Here is a 24,542-nt window from a genome sequence, read left to right as displayed (position 1 = left end):
CTTCCTTTATTTTCTTTCTTTTAAAGGTAATTACTGCTGTGTGTTTTTTGCTTTTGTGTTTTAAACTTGTTTAATGGTTACCAGCCTGAGGATGGTGGTGAATTTCAGAAAGTTGAAATTGGGGGCAATGGAGGACAGGAATGGAAGCTGGAAAAGAGAGTTTGCTAAATTTGCAAAACTTTTTTGTTTTTGCTAAACACCAGGGGCTAGTGTTTGCTTTTGCACCTTTTTCTTCCAGAGGGCTGCTATTATTCCATTTTGGAGGGAGCTGTTCCCACGTGGCACACTGAATTGAGTTTTGGTGTTTGGGTTAGCCTTTTCTGGTCCCAATGGATGGGAGACTGTTGGATTTTGTTTTCTAGTTACCACTGCCATGTTTACCCCTACCCAAATACTGCTGAGGAACGAAAGGAAATCCAGGAGGGGCTCAATACCCGAATTCAAGATCTTTACACTGTGAGTAGACTGGAAGCCATAGTCACCATATCCAAGGTGTGAAACACACATCTGATTACTTTATTTCTTAATATGGAAAATTTTGGTTGTAGGCAAATGAAGATATTTTAGGGAGATTGGCACGTCACCTACCTGGCTTCTCTTCATGAGAGTTTTATTTAGCAGCCTTTTAGAAATCTAGGTGGTGTCGGTGGGACTTTAGAGCAGATTCTTGGGTCGTCACAAGACATAAGCATCCTGTTTAAAGTGGTGGCTACTATTTTGCCTTCACTACTGTAATGAATGTTTCTTTTCTTTTTAAATTAATTAATTAATTAATTAATTGTTTATTTATGATAGAGAGAGAGAGAGAGACAGAGACACAGGCAGAGGGAGAAGCAGGCTCCATGCCGGGAGCCCAATGCGGGACTCGATCCTTGGACACCAGGATCACGCCCTGGGCCAAAGGCAGGCGCCAAACCGCTGAGCCACCCAGGGATCCCCTGTAATGAATGTTTCTGCTCATAGTGGCGAGAGTTCTTGGTGGCAAGAGGTAGACTCTGACCCACTTAAGCAAAAGGGGGTTTCAGGTCAACTGTGATAGTAGCTCTCAGGGTTGACAGAGATGGGCTAGGGCTGGGAATGGCAAGAATGGGGGAGCTCTATGGGCCCCACCAGGCCTCTCTGCTGCCACCCAGCTGGTGATGGTGACATCTCACCACTTCCTGTCTCCTCAGGGCTGTGTCCTGGAGAGCACCAGATTGACAGGACTTAGGTTTCTGCCTACTTCCTGTTGATCCTGGGGGTCAGGATGAGAAGGGATGGGGAGAGGCAGGTGCCCGGTGGACAGCCACTGAAAAGTGCCCACAGTGTTGAAGCCCATGTTTGTTCCTCCCCAGGTGCTTCACAAGACCGAGGATTATTTAAGGCAAGTGCTGTGTAAAGCCGCTGAGTCTGTCTATAGCCATGTCATCCAGGTGAAGAAGATGAAAGCCATTTACCACATGCTGAACATGTGCAGCTTCGATGTGACCAACAAGTGCCTCATCGCTGAAGTCTGGTGTCCCGAAGCTGACCTGCACGAGCTACGCCGGGCGCTCGAGGAGGGGTCGGTAAGGTGGCTGGGACCAGATGGGAGGACTGGAGCTGCTATGGGGAAGCCCACGGACCCACAGAAAGAGCGGGAGTGACTGTTGTCTTGAACCCAGGTTCTGGAGAGTCAGCCATCTGCACTGTGCTTGTACATTTTTCATTTGTACTTTGAGTGAGGGATGGAGGGTCGTTGTTAAAAGTAAAACATACACATATAGAAAGTAAAAGATACAGCAAAGTGGCTTCCTCTTGCCCTGTTGCCTCAGAGATAACTTATTTTCTGTCAGGTCTTGGAGTTTCTTAATTGTAGATAAGCACAAGTATGAATTCCTTTTACTAAGTATGAATTCCTTTTCTTTACAAAAGGTTGCATGCTATTCATACTATTCTCTTCATTAATAAAACTCATCTACTTTTTATAACTATTGAATATTCCACTGTGTGGATGTACCATGGCTTAGTTCATTGGTTCCCTGCTCGGTGGTGGTCTACAGTGTCACCAACACTGCCATGCTACCTGGCACGTGACCCATGACACTTCATGTGCACAGATCTGTCAACAGGAGAAAGTCCCAGATGTGGATTTGCTGGATCAGTTCAGTAGATAGTACCAGCTACTGTCCTTCTCTTATTTTGAGTGAGGTTGAAAATCTTTTCTGTTTAGGAGCCATTTGAATTTTCCTTTTTTTGTGAGCTCTATGTTCTTATGCTTTGTGCATTTTATGCTGGGTTATTGGTCTTTTTATTATTCATTTCTATTGACTCTTTATCTGTGATACGAGCAAAAATATTTTCCCCAATTTGTATTCGTCTTCTGATGTTTCTGTTTGCTGGCTTGTTTTGGTCATGTGGAAGTTTTTTTGTGAAGTAGAGTTGAGCTTATCAGTTTGTTCTTGCAGCAAATTGAACTTTGGTGTAACTTTGAAGACTAGGCTTTTCCCCCTCCAGGGCTACAGGGTCAGTTTCTCTTGTTTCTGGGAGGGCTTTTCTACATCAAAACTCAATTCTTCGTTTGAAATAACAGGTTTACATATTTCAAGTGACAGTTGAGGAGACAGGTTTTCTCTTTTAAAATTAAATTCATTTTAAAAATTTATTTATTTGATAGAGACAGAGAGTACAAGACAGGAGAGGTAGAAGCCGACCCCCACGCTGAGCAGGGAGTCTGATGTAGGACTTGATCCCAGGAGCTGAAGGCAAATGCCCAACCATGTGAGCCACCTAGGCTTGCCCCTAAGTTTGTTTGTTTTATTTATTTATTTATTTTTAAATTTTATTCATTTATTCATGAGAGACACACACACACAGAGAGAGAGAGGGGCAGAGACACAGGCAGAGGGAGAAGCAGGCTCCATGCAGAGAGCTGGATATGGGACTCCATCCCGGGTCTCCAGGACCAGGCCCTGGACTGAAGGCAGCGCTAAACCGCTAAGCCACCCGGGCTGCCCCCTAAGTTTGTTTTTTAAGTAATCTCCACACCCAACGTGGGGCTTAAACACATGACCCTGAGATCAAGAGTCGCATGCTCTACTCACTGAGCCAGCCAGGCACCCGTGGAAACAAGTTTTCATATGGGCTTTTTTATTGTTGTTGTTAGCCTCCTTGTTTCATTATATAATTCTTTTTTTTTTTTTTAAAGATTTATTTATTTATTTATTCATAGAGACACAGAGAGAATGAGAGGCAGAGACACAGGCAGAGAGAAGCAGGCTCCATGTAGGGAGCCTGATGTGGGACTCGATCCTGAGATTCCAGGACCATGCCTGGGGCGAAGGCAGGCGCTAAACCACTGAGCCATCCAGGAATCCCCCCATTACATAATTGTTTGATGGGGCAAATGGACTTCTAGTTTTCTTGAAAAAGGGCTGGCTTTCGTAGGCATACATAACCAGCCAATTATAACCTTTCCGAGTGTTGCTGAAAACCAGCAAATCACTCTGCATCACAAGAACCTGTGGGTTGACTGATGTCTACATGCCTTTTTGCTGCCAATGCGTTGATGGGAACACACAGCAGTCCTGGTGTGCAGAGCCCTTAGCAGTACCATGCTTCCGTTGGGGCATTTTGGAGCTTGTAGCCTACAGACCACCAGATTGATGCCAGCGTCTCTCCCTGTCGTTGTGGCTGTCCGAACCATGTTCTCCAGGAGTCCTCAGCAGGGCCCATGGGAACAGCACTCCCTGGGTTCTCACATGTCAATAATAGTGTGTCTCCTGCCTTTATAATTGGAGGTTCATTTTTTGGAAATAAAATCCTTGGCTCATGTTTTTAAAATTTTTGTTTTTGTTTTCCATGGGTATCTCAAACATGTGAATCCATTTTGTTCTGGCATGGTGTTGCTAACAAAAAGCCTGATAACTGAATTTTCCTTAGAAGTTTTGTAATTTTTTTTTTTTTTTTTTTTTGCCTATTTGCTGAAGAATTTTTTTTCCTTTAGAGACCAATAGTTTTATTAGAATATGTCTTGATATGGCCATACGCAGATATACAGTGTGTTCTTTTAATATGTAGTTTTTTTTTTTTTTTAATATGTAGTTTTTTTTTTTTTTTTTTTAAACGTCATCGATTTTTTTTTCAATTTTTATTTATTTATGATAGTCACAGAGAGAGAGAGAGAGAGGGGCAGAGACACAGGCAGAGGGAGAAGCAGGCTCCATGCACCGGGAGCCCGATGTGGGATTCGATCCCGGGTCTCCAGGATCGCGCCCTGGGCCAAAGGCAGGCGCCAAACCGCTGCGCCACCCAGGGATCCCAATATGTAGTTTTAAGAAAGGTTTCACAAGAGAGTTTTGAACTGTGATTTTTAGTATTTATTCTGTTTTCTTACTCTAGCTTCCTCCTTCGGGATCTGCTGTTAGTTTCAGCTGCACCTTCTTTGCTTATCCTCAGTGTTTGTCACTTTTTCTTGAGTCCTTTTTGTCTTTCTTTACTTCTTTTTTGATTTTTAAAAATTTCCATTCTTTCATCTATTCTCTTAAGGTTTCTTTTCCTTGGGAGTTCCTTCTAGTTTTGTTGCTGAATATTTTCTTTCATTTCTAATTCCTTTCTGAGTTCTCTTACCTCATTTCTGACTTTCTAAGCCTGCTTTGTGTTGCTTTTTCTCACTATATTTTTTGTAATTTTTTTGCTTATTTTGAAATAAGTTAAATTCTTATCTATTTTGTGGATGTGTCTTTCTGGCATGCTTTCATTGTCCATAGGGATGTTGTCTGCTCAGTCTTTTCTTACTATAACTTTATATAAGGTTTGACCTCCATCCTTTTGATCACTTCAAAATGTAATTCGTTTTCTTTTTTTTTCCTTTTTTTTTAAAGGTTTTATTTATTCATAAGAGACACACACAGAGGGGGGGGGTGGGTGCAGAGACACAGGCAGAGGGAGAAGCAGGCTCCATGAAGGGAGCGCGACGTGGGACCCGATCCCAGGTCTCCAGGATCAGGCCCTGGGCTAAAGGCGGCACTAAATTGCTGAGCCACCCAGCACTAAACTGCCCTGTAATTAGTTTTCTGAAAACAAAACATGTTTAAATGCTCAAGGAAATTCTATATTAAACATAATATATATTTATATTTATGCATATATATTTAATATACTAAAGGGAATCATATATATAATGTAAGTACATAATCTATTTCTACCTTAGCTTTACAGAACACGCTTAAGATACTCAAGGGATTTGGGGCACCTGGGTGGCTCAGTGGTTGAGTGTTTGCCTTTGGCTCAGGGCGTGGTCCTGGGGTTCTGGGATGGAGTCCTATATCGGGCTTCCTGCATAGAGCCTGCTTCTCCTTCTGCCTGTGTCTCTGCCTCTCTCTCTCTGTCTCTCCATGAATAAGTAAATAAGATCTTAAAAATGATACTCAAGGGACTTTTAAAAGGGGGCAGATTCAGGATCACTTTCCTTAACTTCACAGAATTTTTTCCTTTAATACTTTTGAGCAGGGATCAAAAATGTGTTAGCTCCTGGACTTGAGGCTTCCTCTCTCCCTCTTTTACCTTGGCCTTCTCTTTCCTTATCTCTTCTGTTCCTGTCATGCTCGGTTTTGATCTCATTCTCGGGTCTCTCATCAGTGGAGGGCCCCTGTTGTGGGAAGGAGCCCTGGCCAGACTGTTCGGCAAGTTCGGGGCATGGGGGCTGGACTGCTGTGGCCCCACAGACCTCTCTTCCCCTGGGCCCCTTGCACTCACTCACTTTGGGACTGCACAGAACCAGAACCTTCCCAGTTCCAGCTGCTTTTCTTGGGTTGGCCTCCTGTGCTTCCCAGGGAATGCTTTTCACTTCTTTGGGATGTTTCTCCCCCAGTGACTCAGACACCAACCACATTGCTTCCCTCGCTTCCTCTGGTCTGGAGGCTGTTACTGTGCTGGTCTCGTCTCGTCAAGTGGTTTGTCCCCACCCATTTGCATTTTGTGGCCTGTGGGGACATGATTTTGTGAGAAATACAGTCTGTGGATTTTGGTTTTGCTTTCTGGTTGCCCTTTCTGCTCTTCAGGGGATTCGGGGAGTTGAGTTCAAAACCATGCTGCCATGTGAAATTTTCCCAGAATCCCCTTCCTTGCAAGTGTTTTAAGAAATATAATTTGACTGGAAAATCTACTTTTCTGGGAATAGCCTGTTTTATTTTATGCATTTAAAAAGGTATTTCCTCCATTATAAATCAGTATAATGCATTTCTGAGGAATTATAAGCTCTGAAGGAAAAAGCTGTATATATGACTTTGTCATACTAATGTTGACATTTTGATTTATTCTCATCTATTTTTTGGTTTTATTAGCTAACATTGCAGTTGTTTCCAGATTCCTTTTGAATGTTTTTAAGAGATGAAAGATTAAATTTCAGTTTTATGTTGGTAATTCTGAGGCTGCCATAGGCATATATATATATATCCCCATCATTCTCAGCCCCGCTATTTGCTTTCCCGTCCTCGCAGCCTGGATAACATACTTCCTTCTGCAAGACTGGACCCCCATGTGCTGCCCCGCCAACTCTTCCCTTCCTGGTGGTGGCTCTCATGTCCCCACGGGCCATGCGGAGCCTTGCCATCACAGGGAGTCAGTGTTTATTGAACGAGCTCTTGGATAGTGATTTGTTTTTTCTTTCTTTTTATGTGAAAGAGAGAGAGCGGTGCTACGATACCCTCATTTATGAACACAATCCCAACAAAAGAAACACCCCCAACTCTAATCCGCACCAACAAGTTCACCGAGGGGTTTCAGAACATTGTGGATGCCTACGGAGTTGGGACCTACAGGGAAGTGAACCCAGGTCGGAAGTCTGAATTTATTAATCCTCTTCTGTATGGTTGCTGCTGTTTCTCCCTGCAAGGATGTAGTAGACGTTCAGGAAAGTAGGCTCATGGCTCCTGTTGTGTCATCTTGCTTAGTGTAAAACGCTCATTTTAACCTGTCTGTTTTCTTCCGGGACTTCTGGGGCAGATCAAGTGTTTGACTTAACCAGAGTTTTCTGCCTCTGGTGAATCAAGTCTCTTGCTCTCCCTGTAGCTCTCTTCACCATCATCACTTTCCCCTTTTTGTTTGCTGTGATGTTTGGAGACTTCGGCCATGGCTTTGTGATGTTCTTATTTGCCCTCTTGCTCGTGATAAATGAAAACCATCCCAGACTAAATCAGTCACAAGAGGTAAGAGCATAAACCCTTCAGCTTGTTAACATCTTGGGTAATTAGTAGTAATTACCTTCTTTTTGACCAGAAAAGAAACATTTCTTAAACGTTGGTTTTTGACAGTATGCATCACTGACTGAGCTGTAAGAGGTATGGGCCTGTGGTCTCTATGTGAGGTAGACCCTCTCATTGGCCCTCAGAGACACCCCCTGGGAGGAGCGGTTCAGAGCAGGCCCAGACAGATGTGGGCTCTCTTCCAGCATTTTCGTGGTGGTTCTCCTGCTCATTGCGCTCTGCTTTCCACAGATCATGCGAATGTTTTTCAATGGCCGATACATCCTCCTGCTGATGGGGCTGTTCTCTGTGTACACGGGCCTCATCTACAACGACTGCTTTTCCAAATCTGTGAACCTGTTTGGCTCTGGGTGGAATGTGTCTGCCATGTACAGTTCCAGCCATGCCCTAGCTGAGCACAGGAACATGGTGCTCTGGAAGTAAGTGTGTGCCGCCCAGCAGTGTTTAGGGGGAAGAGCATTTCTCTGAGATCCCTGTCCTTCTGTCCCTAAGCCTGCTCACTCTGTTTCTTGTTGCAGTGACACCATTGTCAGGCGCAGCAGAGTGTTGCAGTTAGACCCCAGTGTTCCCGGAGTGTTCCAGGGTCCTTATCCTCTAGGCATCGATCCTGTGAGTGCACTCTTCCCTCACTGTTATCCCAGCTTCCTCTGTGGTACCCCCCCCCCCCCCCCCCCCCCGATTTCACTGTCACAGTGCTTTCTCAGACTGCTGGGCATGGTTCCCGTGGTTGCACATGATTGGGAGGGTTGTTCCCTAGGGGGTGTCTGCCTGAGCAGTCCTGGCCCATGTGCATCCCAAGTGAAGTTGGTTTAGAGATGAAGCTGAGCTGTCCATTTGGGAAGCCAGGGTCTGTGCCCAGACAGGACGGGTGGGCAGGTGGAGCCGGCCCTTCAAGAGCCATGAAATGTAGCTGCTTCCTACATTTCTTCTTTGTATATGGGGATTATGATTATTTTTTTACCTTTCGATCTAGAAAGAAATTGTATGGAGTTTTAGAGCTTGAAAGGGAACTCAAGGTGATCAGGGTGCTTGTGGAGATAGTTGTTTGAAATGGGAAGTGATAGGAGAAGGGAAAGGAAGACGCAGCTGCAGGGGGCCAGGCCTGCTGCCCCCCACCCCAGAGCGGGCAGGCTGCACAGCGGGCCAGCCCCACCCTCTGGCCTTCACCAGACTCTTTCCCCTGGACCTTCTGCCCACTGGGCCCTTCCCCCAACGGGCTCCTCCCACCAGGCCCTCACCTCTACACATCATTTGTGTAAATCAGTGGTATTGTCTTTCATCTTCATATAATTGGAAATGTGAAAAAAGTTTTATAACAATTCTCTTAAGGCATAGCATTTTGAAGCCCGATTCCTAGTAAATGTGGCCTTACTTTAAAGAAGAAATGTTTCTGAATAAAGGCACCAAGGAAGAAAGTTCAAGTGGGCGTTTTGAGGGGGAGGAGGAGACTGGGGCATGGTACTGCTTCTTTTTGCTACAATTTAATTTTAAAAATGGGCATTATGTTCATAAAGCTCAAATATAGACCCACGCATGTACTTTGCATGTGTCCGAGATCCAGCTCTTTTGAAAGGTCTCCTCCACCCCATCCTTACTTCCTCAGTCCCCTTGCCTTCCACCTGGCAACCGCTGAGGTCAGTTTCTAGTGTCTCCTTCCAAGTTCGCTTGTTTGTTTGTTTCTTTTTTAAAAATTTATTTATTTATTCACGAGAGACACAGAAAGAGAGGCAGACACATAGACAGAGGGAGAAACCTCCTTGTGGGGAGCCTGATGCTGAACTCTGTCCCTGGCCCTAAGATCTGACCTGAGACAAAGGCAGATGCTCAACCACCCAGGCATCCCTCCAAATTTCTTTATGAACGTACAAATACATCTTTCTCTTCCTCTTTTTTGTTTAAAAGATCTTTCTGTACCCAGTTGCTTTTAGCTTAGTGATCAAAGAGGGACTTCCATGTCATGCTTGGCTATGTTATGCTGTTGCTAGTTTTCCTACATGCCACGTCCCTGGAGTGGCCACTGCCAGCAGGCTATTCCCGTGGACCCAGACAGTCAAGCTTAAGTTAGCCTTAATATTTCTCTCTAAACTCTTATTTTCACTTAAAAAAAACAAATCTTTCTGTCCAAATAGGCCCTTTTCCCTTTTCCTAATCTCCCTGAGTGAGTGACTGTAAGAATTATTTTTTCGAGAGTGAGAGAAGCAGTCGGCAGCAGGACCCGGAGAGGCTGGGGCAGGGAGCCCCTAGAAGTTCAGCTAGAGTGCCCTGGGCTTTATCATCAGTACGCTTTGGCCATTTGTTGCACTTTTTCCTTCCTTCCTCTCTCCTTCCCTCTTTTCTTCTCTCTCTCCTCCTCTCTTCTCTTCCTCCTCTCTTCTTCCCTTCGTTTCTATTAAACTTTATCATAAAATGCACATACACAAGAATGTATAAAACATGTATGTACTGCTATAATGTGCATATTTGTATGGCCCCCGCCCAGGGTAAGAGACCCCAGGACCTGGAACGTGCCCTGCTGGCATCAGCTCTCCCCAGAGCGAAGTTTCCACTCCCCTACTCTGTGTTACTCTTTCTCTTGCCCTTTCTTTTAGCATTGCCTCAGAGGCACAGATCCCTAGACATGATTGTTTCATTTGACGTCCTTTGAACTTTATGTGAAAGAGTTGTTTGTAATAGTCTGTGGCCCTGGTTTAAGAAAATCAGTGGTTCTCAGATCAGAAGTGTCAGGAAGAAAGTCTGAATGTTGCTTTCTTTTTAAATCTATAGCTGCGTTTCTATTTAAAGTAGGAAATTTGTCGAGTGTCATCTGTGTGTCCTAAAGCAGTTTAAGGAAGTTAAAGATGTCTTGTTTTGTTTTTGTCTTCAGATTTGGAACCTGGCCACAAATCGTCTCACTTTTCTAAACTCTTTTAAAATGAAAATGTCTGTGATTTTAGGAATTATTCACATGACTTTTGGAGTCATTCTGGGAATATTTAACCACCTGTAAGTACAGATTTTTTTCTAAAGCAGTATTTATAAGCCAAGTTTGGTGTTTCTTAAACTTTGCTTCTTGAGGGTAGGCTGTATGGGTCTTAAAGGCAGCTGGTGTGGGTGGTGATGTGTTGGTTTGATTCTGTTTTGATGATACAGGTTTGTGACTGTTTCAGTGATTTCATTTATTTAGCAGATATTTATTGAGTGTATAGTATATGCCAGGCCCTGGTCTAGGCTCCGGGATCGAGTGGTACTGAAGACAGAGAACAGGTTTTGCCCTCATGGAGTTTAACATTCAAGGGAGGGAAGCATCCAACATGTTCATTCAGATCTATTTCTGGAACTAATTTTTATTATACTCTTTTTGCATTTTATAAATTAGAGAACTTTTTGTTTGTTCACTAGAACTAGTGTGTGAAGAGGAAGAGGTATATTTTCTTCCTATCACTGGGCCTGATGGTAAAACACGAGCATTTTCACTGTGCTCACATCTCTTTTCTTCACGGACGTATCTGAATCCTGTACAAGTATCAGAATATGAAGGATGTTCTGATGAGATAGGCCTTGTCACAAAGAATTGAAGAGTAATTTTTTTAAAAGATTTTATTTATTTATTTATTCATGAAAGAGAGAGAGAGAGAGAGAGAGAGAGAGGCAGAGAGACACAGGCAGAGGGAGAAGCAGGCTCTATGCAGGGAGTCTAATATGGGACTCCATCCCAGGACTCCGGGATCACCCCCTGAGCCGAAGGCAGACGCTTAACTGCTAAGCCACCCAGGTGTCCCAAAGAGTAATTTACTTTTTATCTCAGTCCAAACTTGCTCATGGTTTGATCGATTCCTTTTTTTTTTTCTTAGGCATTTCCGGAAGAAGTTCAATATTTATTTGGTTTCCGTCCCAGAACTTCTCTTCATGCTGTGCATCTTTGGATACCTTATATTTATGATTGTCTATAAGTGGCTGGTTTATTCAGCAGAAACCTCCCGAGTTGCTCCCAGCATTCTGATTGAATTTATTAACATGTTTTTATTTCCGGCTAGTGAAACAAATGGTCTTTACTCAGGGCAGGTAGGTAATGCTCTCTTCTGCTCTTAGGAACTTAAAGGAAGTCCTTCTAAGAGCCTTGTTGTATTGATGATTGGAGGTGCTTTCCACAGGCTTCCCCAGCATGTAGGGGCTTTCTGTTTCTATGTTAGAAGACTGTGCCACCTGCTCTGAACGCTGTGCTGGGGGGACTCCGATTGGACATTATAACCTGAACTTGTTGCCCCTTGGTAGCCATCAGAACTGCTGGGAAGAAAGTATTTCTGGAGGGTTTCTGAGGGTTGGCGAATTCCCCTGCTTTTTTAATTACTTTGAAATGAATCCCTAAGTCAGGACATCATGGAATCAGCATCTGGACCAGAGCACATTGGCCCTCTCCAAAACTGGCTTTTCTAGAATTGTGTGTTTGTGTAATGCCACCTGATCCACACTGTGGCATGGTGGCAGAATGGGGGCTCAGGTGACCTGCTTGTGATCCCAGTGCTGTCACTTCCCCAAAATGGAACTGCAAACACATGACTAACTCCTTCATGCCTCAGTTCCCTCATCTGTAAAATGGGAGTAAAAATAAGACCCAATTTAGAGCATAGAGTTAATCCTATCAAATCCTTAGAAAAGTACCTGGCCCCTGCCGGTGTTCACTAAATGTGAGCTTGTATTGTGATTATGTTGAGGGTCTCTGAGCTGTGTGGAATGCTACAGCATCCCTCCTGAAAGATGCTGCTGTAGATACTGGTGCCCCGTTCCCAGCATCTGTGAGGTAGTGGAGAAATCCTCCCAGTCAGTGTGTCACAGCCTATATTCTCTTGAGCTGTAGATTTTGCTTTTATTTTTTTAAAAACCTTGTTGATTCTGCAAATGGAGCATCTGGTTTTGTTTTCCACATTCCGTGGACAGCTAAGTTTTAAGTCAGATTTGAAGTGCATCTTGAAGCACTAGGGCTTCGTGGTGAGTTACATGCATACTTCCTTTTTTAATTATTTGAGTTTTCAACTCTTATTTATGTTTCTCCTGTTTGTGGTTTTTAAGTTGTATTTAGTTGTTATTTTGTTGAACCTTTATAGAATGGAATAGATAAAGGCATAGCAGGGAGGTCAGTGGGGCACAGGTGGCCTGGTCAAAGATCAGCGAGGGGAACTACCTTTATACATCTCCTGCATGCCTGAATATATGCTTCCATGATTATTCTTTCTGAACTCAAAATAGCCCTTGAGGTAGATGGCATCATCCCAGTGGCTCAGTGCAGACCTGGTCACTCAGCTGCCAGGGGAGTCCAGATTTTAACCCAGTCTGATTGACTTCATAGCTCTTGACTTCTGATAGGACTCTGCCTGTGAACCCCACTTGTCTTAGCATTTTGGGGGCTGATTCATGTTGGTGGTGTGGTATGAGATACTAACACATAGGTACTACTAGCTCATACCCATGTAGTGTGCACAGCCCCGGGAATCTGTGTGTCACACGGGGATGGCCACAGAGGAGGGATAAGCCATGGACAGTGTGATGCCTGGTCATTTGTTTTCATAGCCACTTACAGATCCCTTAAAACCATGCAGGCCACAGTGATTATGTTAGCGTGAACATGCTTTGCTCTCTATTTGTATTTAGGTAACTAGATATCTCTCTTTTTTAAGAAAATTCTTTTAGTTTTGTTTTGAATCCTCCTTTGGGATTTTTCTCTTGTAGAAGTGAATCTACTACTATGTGCTCACTTTCCTCAAGTAGTCTTTATAATGATGATAATAAAAAAAAAACAGAACAAGAATATAAAAAAAATGAAGAGCTTGTGTTTGTATTCGCCCTTGTACAGTGTTTTCAGAAAAGTATTAGCTAGAATTTAACTCTGTTGAGAATTTTCTTATTCTTTCCTTACAGATCTGAACAAAATGACACTTTCCCCACTCTGTCAGTAGTGTTATTCATCATTCCAGAATTCCACTAGGAGTTTAGGGAAAGCTCTGCTGGCAGATATCATTTGACTTGTGTCTATCTTCTGTTCCTTGTTATCGTGAAGAAGGAGACCTGGTGTTTGGTTTTCACTCACTGAGGGCACCAGCGACCCTTTTTGCAGGTCTTGTGTCTTCCTTGACTTCCTTCCCTTCTGCGCCCACAGGAGCATGTCCAGAGATTGCTGCTGGTCGTCACAGCTTTGTCTGTGCCTGTTCTCTTCCTGGGAAAACCGCTCTTCTTGTTGTGGCTGCACAATGGGCGCAGTTGCTTCGGAGTAAGCAGGGTAAGCGCGAGCTTGGATGTGTATTTGTAGGTGGTGAGCAGAGTCTGGTTTTGGTTTAAAAAGAGGAGTCCAGGGATCCCTGGGTGGCGCAGCGGTTTGGCGCCTGCCTTTGGCCCAGGGCGCGATCCTGGAGACCCGGGATCGAATCCCACGTCGGGCTCCCGGTGCATGGAGCCTGCTTCTCCCTCTGCCTGTGTCTCTGCCTCTCTCTCTCTCTGTGACTATCATAAATAAATAAAAAAAAAAAAAAAAAGAGGAGTCCAGAAAACACCTTTTAGAGGGTCTCAGTGTCTTGATTTAAAGCCAGAGCCTCCTTTATTCAGCCTCTGGTATTGCTTGTGCTGCAGAAGCTTTACCGCAGTTGGCCTGCTATATGTGGGCGTGTGGGCGTGGCTCCCGCCCAGTGAGCCACAAAGCTGCTGGGAGCTTGAACAGTCCTTCAGCACTGCTGTCATCATTAAAGGATTTCTGTTTTTAGTTTAAATAATATAACTGAATGATAGAAAACACGGTACGTAGAGAAAACGGTGCCCTCTTATATCCCTCCGTTATAACCAGGGTTCCATTTTGTTAGATTGCTCTCTATACTGTTTGCCAGTGTGCCAGCTTTCTCATTTAATTTCTTTAAAAATAATTGTGATAAACTGTACGTGAGCTGTGTGGAGTGCTACAGCATTTCCATTGTAACTTTTTGAGTGTATAATTCAGTGGCCTGGAATACATCCCCACAGCTGTGCAGCCGCCACCAGCATCTGTCTCTGGAACTGTTTCATCCTCCCAGACTGAGACTCTGTCCCCAAGAAACACAGACTCCCCATCCTCCTCCCCCAGACACTTGCAACCACCATTTTATTTTTTGTTGTTCTTGTTCGACTCCTCTAGGCACCTCCTATATGTGGACTCATACAGTATTTGTCCTTTTGTGATGGGCTTGTTTCACTGAGCACCATGCCTTCCAGGTTCAGCCATGTTGCAGCAGGTGTCAGAATTTTCTTCCATTTTAAGGCTCAGTAATATTCTATTGTATAGCCTGACCACATTCTTCTTAGCAGTTCATCCATCAACAGATGCTTGGGTTGGTCCTTTTAGTTATTGTGAATAATGAATGCTACTGTGAACACGGTTATATAAAAATCTGTTCAGTTTCTTGCTTTCAATACTTTTGGATATGTACTCAGAAATGGAATTATTGGATTACATAATAAGTCTGTGTTTAATTTTTTGAGGCCCCCCCACTCTGTTCTCCAAAATGGCCACACCATTTTACATTCCTACCAGCAGTGCATAGAGGTTCCAGTTCCTCCATATCCTAATCGATACTTACTTTTTTTTTTTTTAAATAATAGCCATCTTAGATATGGTATGTTTATGTTCTTACAAACAACTTTTTAATTTAATTTTTTTGATTTCAAGTGTTTATTTAAATTTTAGTTAGTTAACACATATGGTAAAATTGGTTTCAGGAGTAGAATTCAGTGATGCATCACTTTCATACAACACCTAGTACTCATCACAACAGGTATGCTCCTTAATATCCATCCCCCATCCACTTCCCTCTGTCAACCTTCAGTTCTCTGCCGTTAGGAGTGTCTCATTATTTATGTATTCTCAAAGAGCTGAATCATTAAGAGAAAGGAAGGGGCTCTGACTTTGTATTTGTCATGTCCTTGTGATTTTAAAGACAATGACTCTCTGTTCTTTTGGTTATTGTTAGAGTGGTTACACGCTTATAAGGAAAGATAGTGAAGAAGAAGTTTCTCTGCTGGGAAGCCAAGACATAGAAGAGGGAAATAACCAAGTAGAAGATGGATGTAGAGAAATGACATGTGAAGAGGTAATCTTCTCTGTTACTAACAATTTACATTAGATAAGAAGCCAAGCTCTCGGGGTGCTTGACTGGCTCAGTTGGTAGCTCTCAGGAGTGAGTTCGAGCTCCACATTGGTGTAGAGTTTACTTAAAAAAAAAAAAAAAAAGAAAAGAAAAGAAACCAAGCTTTCATAGAGGTAATCACTGTGAGAACAATAATAATCATCTTTAAAAAATAAAACAAACCCCGAAAGACCTGTCACACAAAGCTTCCCAGATGCTGCTCTATGGTCATCTGTCATAAGGGCTGTCATTTTGTTTTTTCAATTTCATAGTGGGATTTATAGTGTTAACATGACCTGCTGTCCTATGAAGTGACTTAAGGTGCCATGAACATTGCTTTCAGAAGATTCTTCTCTCAGTCAGAACTTTGTCATATTTGCAGGAGGAGACCTGATTCATACCACTGGCTCATTTCAGGCAGGAACAGTGTTGGCCTCAGAGTGATTGCTTTCTAGGTCTCCAATTTCAAGATGTATGGGTTGGTTTTTCTTAGTTGGTTTGTTTTATGTTTTGAAGCCAGGCGGCCCCATGATTTTGGAACCTTGGCCACAGATAGCCCTGAGCTTATTTTCTCCAATCTTTTGGTCAGAGAGAAAAGCACTATTGGCTGATTGTTCTATTAGGAAGAATCCTCACGAAGCACTGTGATTGCCTGGCTAGGGTCACTTGCCATTCCCAGACCAGCATCTGCTTAGTAGCCTGCGTGGACGCCATAACCACAGACTGGGTCTTAAATGACAGATACTGACTGCTAGAGGTCCAGGTTTGAGCAGGTGGAAGCACTGGTTTCTCCGAAGGCCTTCTTTCTTGGCTTGTGAGTGGCTGCCTTCTATGTGTGTCCTTACCGGGCCTTGTCCTCTCTTCTAAGGACACTTACCCTTACGACCTCCCTTCACTGTAATTACTCCCTTAAAGGCCCTGTCTCCAAACACGGTCACACTGGGGGTTAGAGCTTCAACACATGGATTTGGAGGGGGATGCAGTTTAGCCCATGACAGCTGTGGCTGGGAGTATGGGGTGAATGGCAGGAGAAGCAGATCCCCCTTTCTGAAGGGCGGCACAGTTCTGGGCAGACACAACTGAGCCATTTCTGCTACTCTGGTTTGCTTTATTTTCTTGAAACTTTATTTGGTCTTCCAATAAGGACTAAACAAAATTTCTTATAATCTGCATTTTATAATTATGTAATTTAATGTTTTAATTTGGGACTATTAATAATTCATAGGATCATAAAAAAGATCAAGAAGCAGAGCTGGAAAGAGTGTTAGAGTCTTTTCCAGTGTTGTACAGCCTCTTTGCTGGCAGGGGCCCCGTTTCACAACTTCATTGTGGTGGGCTTGCATTTACCTATTGGATACACACATTTAGCCAGGGTCTCCAGGCTCGTGTCTGGGAAGCATCTGTTTTCAACTGGTGTTTTGTGGTTGCAGAGATGAGCTCCTGAGTCACATTGTGCTGTCTGTGAGGGACAGTTCCAGGCCAGGTGCCAAACAGGAATCTGAGGCCAAGGAACTGGGATGGTGTGCTCTGTAGGTCATAGAGCTGGCTGTGGTGGAGCTGTGAGCAGAGCTCAGATCTTTGACTCACTGTTCTCACACTCCAGCATGTTCTCCCCAGTGTCTCAGAGGCCAGGTCTCTGACTGAGAGCGATGGAGTGACTGTGGACGAGATGTGTAACCTGTGAGAGCATGTAGGCAATATACAGAATCTAACACATATTGTGTCCTCTCTCCCAGTTTAATTTTGGAGAAATATTAATGACCCAAGTGATTCATTCCATCGAGTACTGTCTGGGATGCATCTCCAACACCGCCTCGTATCTGAGGCTCTGGGCTCTCAGTTTGGCTCACGCACGTAAGTTTTCACTTAGACCTGCAATTCCCAAACTCTATGCTGAGACACCCCATAGTGCCACAGTGAACCTCCAGGGAGCTGCTCTGGGACATTTTCACATTTCCAAGGGAAGCACGGTACTATCTTTCAGATACTGTGCCAACTAGTATCGTGCTGGGGACAGAGCCAGCCTGACCATGGTTTGGGTCAAGCTCTCTCCCTAGGAGGCAGGCCTCTGATTTTTCTGGCATGCCGCATCTTCCTCAGGGTTTGAGATGATCAAGGGCAGGTTAGCTTTTACACAAGAAGCAGATTACATTTGAATTATGTAGGTGTGTATATTATTTTGTGGATAATAATTCAGAGTCATCAGAAGGAGACCCAGTTCCACTAGCTAATTGTGGTGACTCAGTGAACATTAACAGAAGTGAAATCTGCTGAATGCTTCACCTGCAGAGTTGTCTGATGTCCTGTGGACCATGCTGGTGCGCGTGGGCCTCCGAGTAGACACCACTTATGGAGTCTTGTTGCTGCTGCCAGTTATTGCTCTGTTTGCAGTTCTGACAATTTTCATCCTTTTGATCATGGAAGGCCTTTCCGCATTTCTTCACGCCATACGCCTCCACTGGTGAGTTTGAAAGTTAACTTTGGAACTGTTATTTAAATAAAAAAAAGAACCCCTTCCCCACATGTATATATAACCCCACAAAAATCTGGCACTTAATTTAGGCTGGTTCTTCCCTTCCCAACGCTGGGATCTATATTCAGATCCCTTCAATTAAAATTGTATTTTGTTTCTGAAGTATTATCACTGACAAGTAAAAGCAAGTTTATGGTTGTTGAATAACAGTATATTTAATAATTTTAATTCATTTGGGGTCTGACAGATTACTTTATCTTACTGTAAAATAAAATAAAATTCTTACATGTTTCTTAATGGTTTATAGTATATGTCAGATTACTTGTCTGTGTGTGAAGATACCAATGTGGGGAGAGAGATTCTGAATATTCATGTGTCTGTAGTGTGTGAGGTGGTGTGACGCTTCGTGTTTCCATTACACATCGAGAAAGGCAACCTGGGATAGAGTGTGTGCATGTGTAGATTTTATTTAAGTAAAAACATTTGTGCCAAGAGAGCATGTATGGAATGGAAGCAACTTTAGCACAGCAAGCCACCTCCCCCGCTTTTTAAAAACTTATACGTGTTGTTTGAAGAAACGTAGGAAATGTTCTTCACAATCTTTCATTAATAAACTGAAATCTTTTTTTTTTTTTTTTTTTTAGGGTAGAATTTCAGAACAAGTTCTATGTTGGTGCAGGCACCAAATTTGTTCCTTTCTCATTCAGACTACTCTCGTCCAAGTTCGTTGACGACATGGCATGATCGCATTGCTGTATCTGACAAGCTGTCAAATTTATGGAGAATTATCATGTTACAGAATTTCACTTACGTCAGATTTACAATAGGAAAAATTCCGTCTTCATTGATTGCCTTATGATATAGCCAAATAATTCTGTAAGATATACCTCTTCCACATGTTAAATATTTTGTAAAGTTTATCAATTTCAGATATATAAATTTCTTTCAGTTTTTATGATGAGCAAATAGATGTTAATGCCAAAAGTTATGTTAAAGTTATTTTTAAAAATAGAGGCTTGGGGGAGAGAAGCGGTTTTGAATGGTCTTAGATATTCAGTTCCTTTTCACCTTATTAAAACAACAAAGAGGTAGTCTGTCGCTTGACGTTGTCAGATAATATTTTCCAACTGCTGAAGTTAAGTATAGTTTTTTTAAAAAAATTTAATGACGGATAATCAAAAAGATTCACATTCTGCTTGATTAAAAGTATGTAAACTTTTTTTATTGTATGCTATCTAGAACTGCAAGTAAGGGATTGTTTCTACAATTTTGTCTTGTTTTAATAATTGGGGAAAATGGGATGAAATAACGTACAACAGATGGTTATCCCACTTGTATATTTTTAAAACTGTTCTTATCCTGTTATCCTTATGTAAAACCGATTATGATAATTGTATGTTTGAGAGGTAAACTGTATACTGAGCCTTAAAACCCAATATGACTGGAGAAGATACAATATGGATGTGATTTGAACTTAGAGACCAGCTTGGCTAATGTAACTGAACCAGAAGGGGTTTATACCGAGTGAAAGGAAGATAAAAAGTAGTATTTTGTGTATTTTTATAACAAAATATAAATTGAGTATTTTACCCTAAAGAGATTGCAGCTGTCCTTGAGAACAGTATAATTTTTTACTTTCAGACTAATTCTAAATAAAGGTCTCATAAAGGTATTTAGAGTTAATTTAAACTTTCAAACACTGGATCAATTGAAAATTAATTCTTAGAATCTTTAGTTTAAATCCATCTATTCACTTGAAATGTAGTTTTGAATAAATGTCGGTCCGTCCTAGGGAATATTTTAATCTGTGCAGACAGTCCTTGACTTCAATGGTTTAGTTTAATGAATTTTGAATTAATGATGGTGTGAAAGCGATACTGCATTCAGTAGAAACTGTAGTTGGAATTTTGAATTTGACTTGTCCCGGGCTCGCGATCTGTGGCCCCATCCTCTCCCCTGATGCTGGGCAGTGGCCGCAGCACTCCCATCAGCCACATGGTCACGAGGGTCACTGACCACCACCTGCACCCAACACTTCATTATAAAATAGGCTTTGTGGTAGAGCTCACGTTGGTGCTCTGAGCACGATTAAGGTGGGCCAGGCTAAGCTGTGTTGTCCCATAGGTCAGGTGTGGTAAATGCATTTTCAACTTCGAATATTTTTAACTTATGATGAGACCCCATCGTAAGTCGAGGAAGATCTATTGTCTTGTAAATTATGTTCATTTTTCATATTTTACTGTAACTGTAGATAATTATTTTCAAAAAGAAATCTGCTGTGTTCTCACTTTCTTAACATTTTGAGAAACTTCCGAAAAGGTCTGTCCGTGTACTCTTTCACCTGACTGGTGGTAATGTTTGGAATTTTCATTCTAGCTGAACTTATGGTAGCATTGAATCTAAGTGTATCTTTTCAGAATGTCAAGACCTGTTTGCTGAGAGGCACGAGCTAAGCACCCCGACATAATTGGGACTCTCCCATTACACCTTTCTAAGTGTAGGAAATATTCCATGCTGCTCTTCTGTGAGCTGTTCCTGAAAGCCAGCCTGGAGTTACTAGGTTTTGTCCCTCATATTACAGTATCAAGCCTAAACTATGCTGATGAGTTTCTGGGATGTGATTCTGCTCTCAGGGTTCATTTTCCCTGGGAAAGTGTAATGTTGGTTGGACACTTCTGTTGGGAGAAATGCAAAATCTCAATAATGCTGCTGAGGTTGTAGACTTGTCCCTGAAAAGTTGGCATCTTTATTACTTTACTTCAAGTATCTGTGGTAATAAAAGGGTAACTGATTCATCCCTAGGAAAACCCTGATTTCAGAGTACTATTAACTGATTAGTAAACAAGAGGCATGCGGTATCTGCTGAAAGTTTTTAGGGTCCCCTTTGGTGACTTGTTATGGTCCAGTTTGTAATTCTAAGTAACACCTCTTATCAGGATATAGAACAGAGAGGGAAGAGTCATTTTTTAATTGAAACCTATGCAGTAGTTATGTATCCTATGTAATTATATAAAAAAATGTCTTAGTGGTCCTAACTTTTATGAAAGAACTCTGTAGAAATAGAGTTCGGTGGTGTCTTTTAGGCACCAGGGGAAATTTTATTTTTTTCTAAAGCTATAGGTTCCAGTGTTATGTTACCAGAGCAGTTGCTGTGCTTTGTTTTTAAGCTGTTTGGTAGAACTATTATACATAAAATTTTTAAGACAGACTTCATTCCCTTAATAGCAAATATCCAGAGGCAAAATGGTCAGTTATCATGGTGATGTTACATATCTGCTTATTTTCCTGCAGAGAACGTTCATGATAAATGGCATGATGGCCACATTTTCTAGTTTTCATTCAGGTGTTCACTCCATGTGGAATCCTAAAATAAAAATCCAAGGGATTTCTTCAGGAAACAATTTGATTTCATCCTGCAAGGCTAAGGAGTATCCTTGTGGTGACATAACTGTGATAAGGAACTCAAGAGGGTGTTCTGGTGAGGATCATGGTGAGCTTTCCATTCATTGTGGATAGGACCTTGAAATGAATCACCTTTCACTGAATGTCACTCTGCCCTCGTTTGTGGAGTAGGTATTTTTATAAAAACATTCTGTTTTGTTTTCATTCTGCTGTAGTTTAATAAGCCATAGAATATAGCATAGGTAACTCAGGATGTTTATGAATTAAATATTCAGACATTTTAGGGCCTGATTCATTTTGGAAAACAAAAACAAAACTTCTATAACTGTTCTGCAGTCTGCATTTAAAAATAGTAAATTTCTTCATTAAAATTTTAAAGCCAAATTTGCTTGCATGCCATCTAGTGTATCTCCCGTAACGTTATGAAGAAATCTTAATTCAAGATGATGAAAATGAGGCAGTTCTAAGTAATAGTTTTCCAACAGCTAGGTCATTGATGCTGAGCTTTGCTTTAGAATTGTAATACTTCGGACATTCCACTTGTTCCTTGATGGGAAAATCCAGTGGGAAGGCTAGGTTCTTAGGGTCAGCCTTTGTCTAAAGACTCAACTCTGTGAGGGGGAAACCACAGTCGCTAAGTTAAAAGTGCCACAAATGCACAAAAGGACAATTTTGCATCTTCCTATCAGTACTGGACTTCTTTTACTAATGAAAAATAAATATATTTTTTAAAACATGGGTGTTTGCTCTATTACGCCCTGGTTTTGGCTGGAAAGCCAACGCACTTGGCCCCTTTCCCGATCCCAAACGCCAGAAGTCACTCGTGTCTTCTTGGGTCTCCCTCCTTCCTGATGCCGTGTGATGCCGTGTGCGAGGAGGAACCTGCCCCTTGGAACTCTCGGCGAGCGCTTCGCTCTTGCTCTTCGGAGGCCCTGAGATCCATGTGCCTGGGGGCCCTGGCCGTCGGCCCCGCCTCGTCCGTCTCCTCGCCGGCGCCTCGGCCTCCTCCGGGGCAACATGGGCGCGACTGTCGCCCGGGTGGAGGGGCTCCCGGGAGGCGCTCCCGAGGTCCGCAGTCGGCGGCCCGGGCGCCCCGGAAGCGAGCGCGCTGCCGAGAGCAGGGCCGGCCCCTCCCCGGGGTCCGGGTCCGCGCCGCTGCGAGCGCGGGGAGGGGAGGGGAGGGGAGGGGAGGGGAGGGCAGGGCAGGCGGGAGGCGGGGCCCGGCGGCCGTTGGCCCGGCGCCGGTCGGCAGGGGCGTCGTTGGCTGGGACGCCGCCGGTCGCCGGGCTCCTGGGGCGCCGTGGGCCGTGCGCGGCGCCATGGACGACCTGCGGGTGCTGTGGATGCGCGACCGCGTGTACGCGGCCTTTGGCCTCACAGACCCCGAGCTCTTCGAGGAGCTGCTGAGCCGCGACGACGGCAAGGTCGAGGACCTCATCCTGCACTTCCTCAATCAGACCAGCGAGGAGGAGGGCGCCTCGACGCTCTTCTTCTACCGCAGGGTGCAGCCCGAGGAGGTGGAGGTGGAGGTGGAGGTGGAGGTGGAGATCGGTGAGCCTCCCCGCGCGGCTCGGCCTTGTGCGGAAGCGGGTCGCAGTCTCCCTTGCCAGGGGCCCCGGGGCCGCTCCCGGACCCTCGAAAGGGTGCTCGGAAGTGCGCCTTGGACCGCGGCCTGCTTCTGCGCTGTCTGACGCGCTTCCCCTTCTCTCTCCTGTGGCTCTTCTCCACCGTCCCCACGCCGCCAGAGTGCCAGCGCCTCCCTGCTGCTGAGCTGTCCCTAGAGACTCAACGCCGCCCATCCCGATCCCGGAGGCACCAGGATACGGTGTAGGGTTCTGGCGCCTCCCCCCGCAGCGCCGTGGCCCACACTGTCCCTTTCTGCTTATGAAGACACTTGGGCAGTATTAGATCCTTTGCATAGGGCCCTGGTCTGTCGCAGGACCTGGAATGGGGCCAGTTTCTATTTCTGTCCCTGCCCCCAGGCAGGACTTCTCTCCTCCCAGTTAAAAATTATACGAATGCAGACAAATAGATGCTGGCGAGGGTGGTGGTAGGAAAAAGGGTGCTAGTGTCCGCAACTAGCAGCGGCAAGCCCAAGATGCTGTCCTAATAGGTAAGCGCATATTTTTTGAAATAAGAAAATGGAATCATGTGTATGTATTATGTAATCATGACTCATTACATCTTATGTCATGACTTTAAATTGTATTTATTTTTAAAAGTTTTAATTTATGTATTCATGAGAGACACACAGAGGCAGAGACAGACATAGGCAGAGGGAGAAGCAGGCACCCCTTGGGGAACCCGATGCGTGACTGATCCCAGGGCCCAGGGATCCCGACCTGAGCCAAAGGTAGACACTCAACCAGTGAGTCACCAGTGCCCCATGACTTTAAATTTTAAAAAATGGCAAGTATTACTGAAGGGCATTCTTCTAAAAATTCACATGACATAGAATGATATAAAGTAAAAAGTGGAAAAGCAAGCCTTCACCATTCCTTAAGTCCTCCTCCCATTCCATTACCCTTTCCAATAGGTAACCACTATTGTTGGTTTGTTGTCTATCTTGCCAGATCTTTGAATCAATCAGTCGATCTATCATCTCTCCCTACATATATATAACGCTAATACATAGTTTCTAAAATCAATCATACTATCTATATATGTATTATTTTGTGATTTGTCTCCCTCAAATACATCTTGAGAAATTTTCATGTCAATACCTATAGATCTACATAACTTTATAGGTTTTAAGTATATTGATAGACCATATTTTATTTATCTATTCCCTATTTACCTTTCCATAGTATTTTTTTCCCACAAAGTAACAATGCACACCTGTCTTCACACTGTGTATCTCTGTGGTATAGGTTTATAAAAGCAGAGTTGCTGGTTTCCTAGGTGTGTGCATTTACACTACAGATAGGCTGCCAAACTGCTCTCTAGAAAGGCCCTGCCAGTCCCCACCCAGCAGTGGCCAGGCTCCTGTTAGCCAAGGGTCTTGCCAACACTGGATACTGTCAATCTTTTTAATATCTGGTGATCCCACAAATGAAAGGGGGCTACACTTGCCTGATCTATATTACATGTTTAATAATAATTAGTGGAGTTGAGCCTCTTTCTTAAGCTTGTTGGTCACTTATATTTCCAGGGGGGCTGGTGGAACCATCTGATCACTCTGGGACCTTGACCTTCATCTCCTGGGGAACTTGGTGCCGCTTAAAGCTGTCTTTGGTACCTGGAACATTTCGAGATGACTGTGTTGGTTCAGAAGTTGGCGCCAGTCCACGAGGGCAGGGAGGGGTGAGCAGGGAGGCAGAAGGC

General features: G+C 43.6%; 1 protein-coding gene across 2 annotated transcripts in view; it reads left to right on the top strand.

Moving 5' to 3' along the window:
• ATP6V0A2 (ATPase H+ transporting V0 subunit a2) overlaps positions 1-21,954 on the top strand; it is a 43,092-nt gene extending 21,138 nt beyond the window's left edge. For both annotated transcript variants that reach the window (XM_077875305.1, XM_077875304.1), the window contains exons 8-20: positions 363-456; positions 1,335-1,547; positions 6,643-6,793; positions 7,030-7,166; positions 7,455-7,642; positions 7,742-7,832; positions 10,087-10,205; positions 11,054-11,264; positions 13,354-13,473; positions 15,188-15,307; positions 17,080-17,197; positions 17,633-17,804; positions 18,461-21,954. In XM_077875305.1, coding sequence (XP_077731431.1) covers positions 363-456; positions 1,335-1,547; positions 6,643-6,793; positions 7,030-7,166; positions 7,455-7,642; positions 7,742-7,832; positions 10,087-10,205; positions 11,054-11,264; positions 13,354-13,473; positions 15,188-15,307; positions 17,080-17,197; positions 17,633-17,804; positions 18,461-18,560 — 1,834 coding nt within the window. In that variant the 3' untranslated portion in view covers positions 18,561-21,954. The remainder of the gene's footprint in view (positions 1-362; positions 457-1,334; positions 1,548-6,642; positions 6,794-7,029; positions 7,167-7,454; positions 7,643-7,741; positions 7,833-10,086; positions 10,206-11,053; positions 11,265-13,353; positions 13,474-15,187; positions 15,308-17,079; positions 17,198-17,632; positions 17,805-18,460) is intronic.
• The last annotated feature ends 2,588 nt before the right edge of the window (positions 21,955-24,542 follow it).

This window comes from Canis aureus, chromosome 27 (assembly GCF_053574225.1).
Source record: "Canis aureus isolate CA01 chromosome 27, VMU_Caureus_v.1.0, whole genome shotgun sequence".
NCBI lineage: Eukaryota > Metazoa > Chordata > Mammalia > Carnivora > Canidae > Canis > Canis aureus.
Note: the sequence above shows the minus strand (reverse complement) of the source record. Positions and strands in the feature narration are given on the sequence as shown.